The sequence below is a fragment of the Papaver somniferum genome, unplaced genomic scaffold, assembly GCF_003573695.1.
Source record: "Papaver somniferum cultivar HN1 unplaced genomic scaffold, ASM357369v1 unplaced-scaffold_6, whole genome shotgun sequence".
Taxonomy (NCBI): domain Eukaryota; kingdom Viridiplantae; phylum Streptophyta; class Magnoliopsida; order Ranunculales; family Papaveraceae; genus Papaver; species Papaver somniferum.
Window position 1 is genome coordinate 1,851,734 of NW_020648748.1, and position 3,329 is coordinate 1,855,062.

A 3,329-nucleotide genomic window follows, 5' to 3' on the forward strand; every position below is an offset into this window, starting at 1 on the left:
TGAGGATGAAGACCATTTGTTTCGTAATTGCAATTTTACTTCTGTAATTCAGATATCCTCTTAAAGCTTGGTTTTATGAAAAATCTGGAGATAAGTTGGGAAAAGGAACTAAGAGTCGGTTTTAAATAATTTATGGAGAATTAGACATGTGTGCACTAAAGATGTTGGCTTTCAATGAGGGGGGATTCTGGATGTTTTGGTGCTCTTGTCAGAGGTAGTGGAGCTTCGCCTGAACCTGGCTATCCAGGGGAATAAACTGCGTGTGCATATAGCTATTGATTCTAGCAGTTAAAGGGAGACCAACAGAGCAGCTGAAATGACGGCCATCATTCTACTAGCAGATAAGCGTAGTACAGACATAATGAATTCTATGCTGATTTTCTAGAAGTTTTAGCGGCTGATAGATTGCAATAGGTCCAACCATGATGAATTGACATCATTCACAAAAGTAAGAGGAAGTAGCCCTGTATTCAAGTGTTGACGGTGAGATTCCTGACAGCTCAAAAACACGGTTCCTACTATGCTGTTATACGAGGATACACAAAAGATAAAAACTAGTTCCAAAATTCAAGAATGCAACCCAACATCTAGACAGGTGAATGCACACTTAGACTTCCCATTCGTCTATAAGAGAAGAAATGTATTCTAAACTCAAGGAAACATTCATTTGGGTGGCAGAAACGCACACCCCAACCATGAGGAAGAATCTAAAGCTAGAAGTTCACCTTCACCAACCCATTAATGTTCTTCTCACTCTGTCTACAATCTGATTTTTAGCGCCACAGCTTGCCAATGGGAATTCACAACTGTCATCCAAAAGGAATCTGTATACCTCCCACTGACGGTCAGATGTTGAATGCCTCCAGATCTCAGCCTATACAAATACAACAGTCCATGACGAATTAGTTTAGGAATAAGCTTTTCTGTTTTTTATCAAATGGCGTACAGTAGGAAGCTTTGAACCCTTACCGAGAAGATGCAAATGCCAAGCAGCTTTAGAGCAATTGTGACATCATAAAACACACAAGGTCTTCCCTTCCCAGAGGTCTCTACAGGATTAGCAACCAATAGTTCCGTATCAGGCCCACGGTTGGTAATTATAACTCTCAGCGGATGAAGCATTTCCACCTTCAATCGAGCGCAGAGAGCATTCTGCTTCTCAGGATCGTTAATTTTTCCTCCATCCTTGTGTACTGTGAATAGGTCAACATCACGGTAGCCTTTGACGCTTGACGAATATCTACCATAAGATATCTATATGAACCAAAGCAACAAAATTCAAGTGAGATAGAGATTACAAATTCACTCTTCAGATATCCTAGAAGGAGACAAATTAAGGCGTTTGTGCCCTTTACCATCAAAATGTCCTGCTCTACAGCTTGTTTGTAGACCTTAGGTATAAGTAATGCCACTTAGTATTAAAATTGGACGGAAACATGAGCATTTAGTTATATCAGAACAGTTGGACGTATCATGTTTTTTGAATAACTAAAATTCAAACAGTTTGATTGAATTCAACTTAATGGAATTACCTGAACATCACAGTCCTTTGACGTTCTCATAATGTCATAAAGGAGCCCTTTTTGATCAACACATCGTATTTGAAACAACGTATGACCTGGGCTCAAGGAATTGTCTATCTTAACAGTGGCCTGCTTTAGCTTTGTCAAATCTGGACTTAGAGAGTGTGTATGGGTTTCCATCTCCGGTAACTCACAACTAAATAATTCCTCAGACTCTGCGTCTGTAAGAGCAGATGCCCCATTTTGAAGAGCTTCGTACTCTGGTCCCGCCAACTGAAGCTCACAACTAATACACGAGTCTCCTAAAACAGCATTCAACCTTTCACATGTTTCATCCTGTCTCTTTTTAGTGTGTAAGAGCTCCCTGTAGCAATCCAATAACAATACCTTAGACAAATTCATGTGAAATGCCATCCAACCAACCAAATAAACAAAACCTATAGACAGATTTCAGAGTCAGTTCCACATATTTGCCTGGAATAACCCAGGCAACGCAGTGCGGCAATGGAATCAATTGGTCAGAGAGCAGTAACGAACATAAACTAAAATCTGTCAGCGAACCACTTTTGCACACAATGAAGCAGACAACGAGAAATACTTACAATGTATCTGTAATAAAGAACAAGTCCATGACTTTGTCATCTGGAGTTGTCATCACTTTCACTCTCTGAATCGTAAGCTCGAGATCAAACAACACATGCGTAACATCTGCAACAACAATTTCAATTTCATAACATCAACATACCTCAATTGAACCAAACAAATTGCAAAGAAAATATTTGGTAATTCGTCTATTACCGTGCAACAATCCCTTGCGGTCAAGACAACAGAACTTCAAAAGGTAAACTGGTGTTTGTGTAGAACAACTTGATTGTTGAATGTAATAGAATGAAGCCAAACACGACGGGCAAACTGATAGAAGCCGTTCTTCTAAACTTGCCCATCTTTCACCAGTCATAGTAGAATCAGGTATTACCCATAAAACTATGTAACACCATCTCCCATCTGTCGATACATCTACAACCAAACAAAAATCACAAAATTCAATCAACAATTCACCAAAAAACATCAAACCCCAAGAATCAAAAACCTTAATCTAGAAATCGAAATTTTATCTCAGAAAAAGCAAAATTGAAACAGAGTTTGACACGAATTGAAGTGAATTGAGATAGAAAAAGTACCTCCTTTGGTGATGTAAAGACCAAATTCAAGTATAATTCGACAAAGATCACAACCCAAGCCAGTTTTGTCTGGACAATTGATAGTAATAACACATGTTTCTCCTGGTTTTTTTCCTTTCTCTATCAAAACCACATCATCATTTGGTAAACCCATTTCTGATTTCTCTGTATAGAATGAACAATTAACTTCCCGTTTGGAAATGTCGAGATTCAATTCACCGTCTGCACGGACACATTTCCGGCGGAGAAAGCAAAAAAAATAACAATCTGTTGGGTTTTTCTGTTAGTGTTTGTAGAAGAAGAAGAGAGAAACATAAAGTAATCAAGGGAGGGACACAGGTGGGTGACTGTCGTCTACTTAAGTGGATCCCACATGTCTTGTTGGGATCCTTCTCAGCGGTCATCACTCTGTCAAGTGGAAAGAATTATTTTGAGTGCCGGGAGAAGCATAAACATTTTGATGTTCTAGTCTTCTAGGTATTGATCTTTGTTGTGGTGGCAAATGGTCTTCAAAAGAAACCTATTATAGGGGTTCCTAGAAAAAGTTTCAAGGGTTCACAAAATGAAAAGATAAGGGTTTCCAAATAGTAACCAACAAAACCCCTTATTCAATTATTTTATGTGT

General features: G+C 38.8%; 1 protein-coding gene across 1 annotated transcript; it reads right to left on the bottom strand.

Annotated features, from left to right (window-relative positions):
- Window positions 1-449: 449 nt before the first annotated feature.
- Window positions 450-2,994, bottom strand: LOC113343567 (ACT domain-containing protein ACR9-like). The gene is made up of 6 exons (XM_026587720.1): window positions 2,705-2,994; window positions 2,322-2,540; window positions 2,126-2,231; window positions 1,533-1,887; window positions 970-1,254; window positions 450-874 (listed from the first exon to the last, which is right to left on the bottom strand). The coding sequence occupies exons 1-6, from the start codon at window positions 2,856-2,858 to the stop codon at window positions 728-730; spliced, it is 1,266 nt and encodes a 421-aa protein (XP_026443505.1). The 5' UTR covers window positions 2,859-2,994; the 3' UTR covers window positions 450-727.
- Window positions 2,995-3,329: the final 335 nt, after the last annotated feature.

Excerpts from the sequence above, each read along its gene's own strand:
- LOC113343567 (XM_026587720.1), bottom strand. The coding sequence starts at position 2,858 with ATGGGTTTACCAAATGATGATGTGGTTTTGATAGAGAAAGGAAAAAAA. Across the intron at positions 2,541-2,704 it reads TCTTTACATCACCAAAGGAG|ATGTATCGACAGATGGGAGA; the intron begins GTACTTTTTCTA and ends GTTTGGTTGTAG. Across the intron at positions 1,888-2,125 it reads TTCTTTATTACAGATACATT|GGAGCTCTTACACACTAAAA; the intron begins GTAAGTATTTCT and ends GGATTGCTACAG.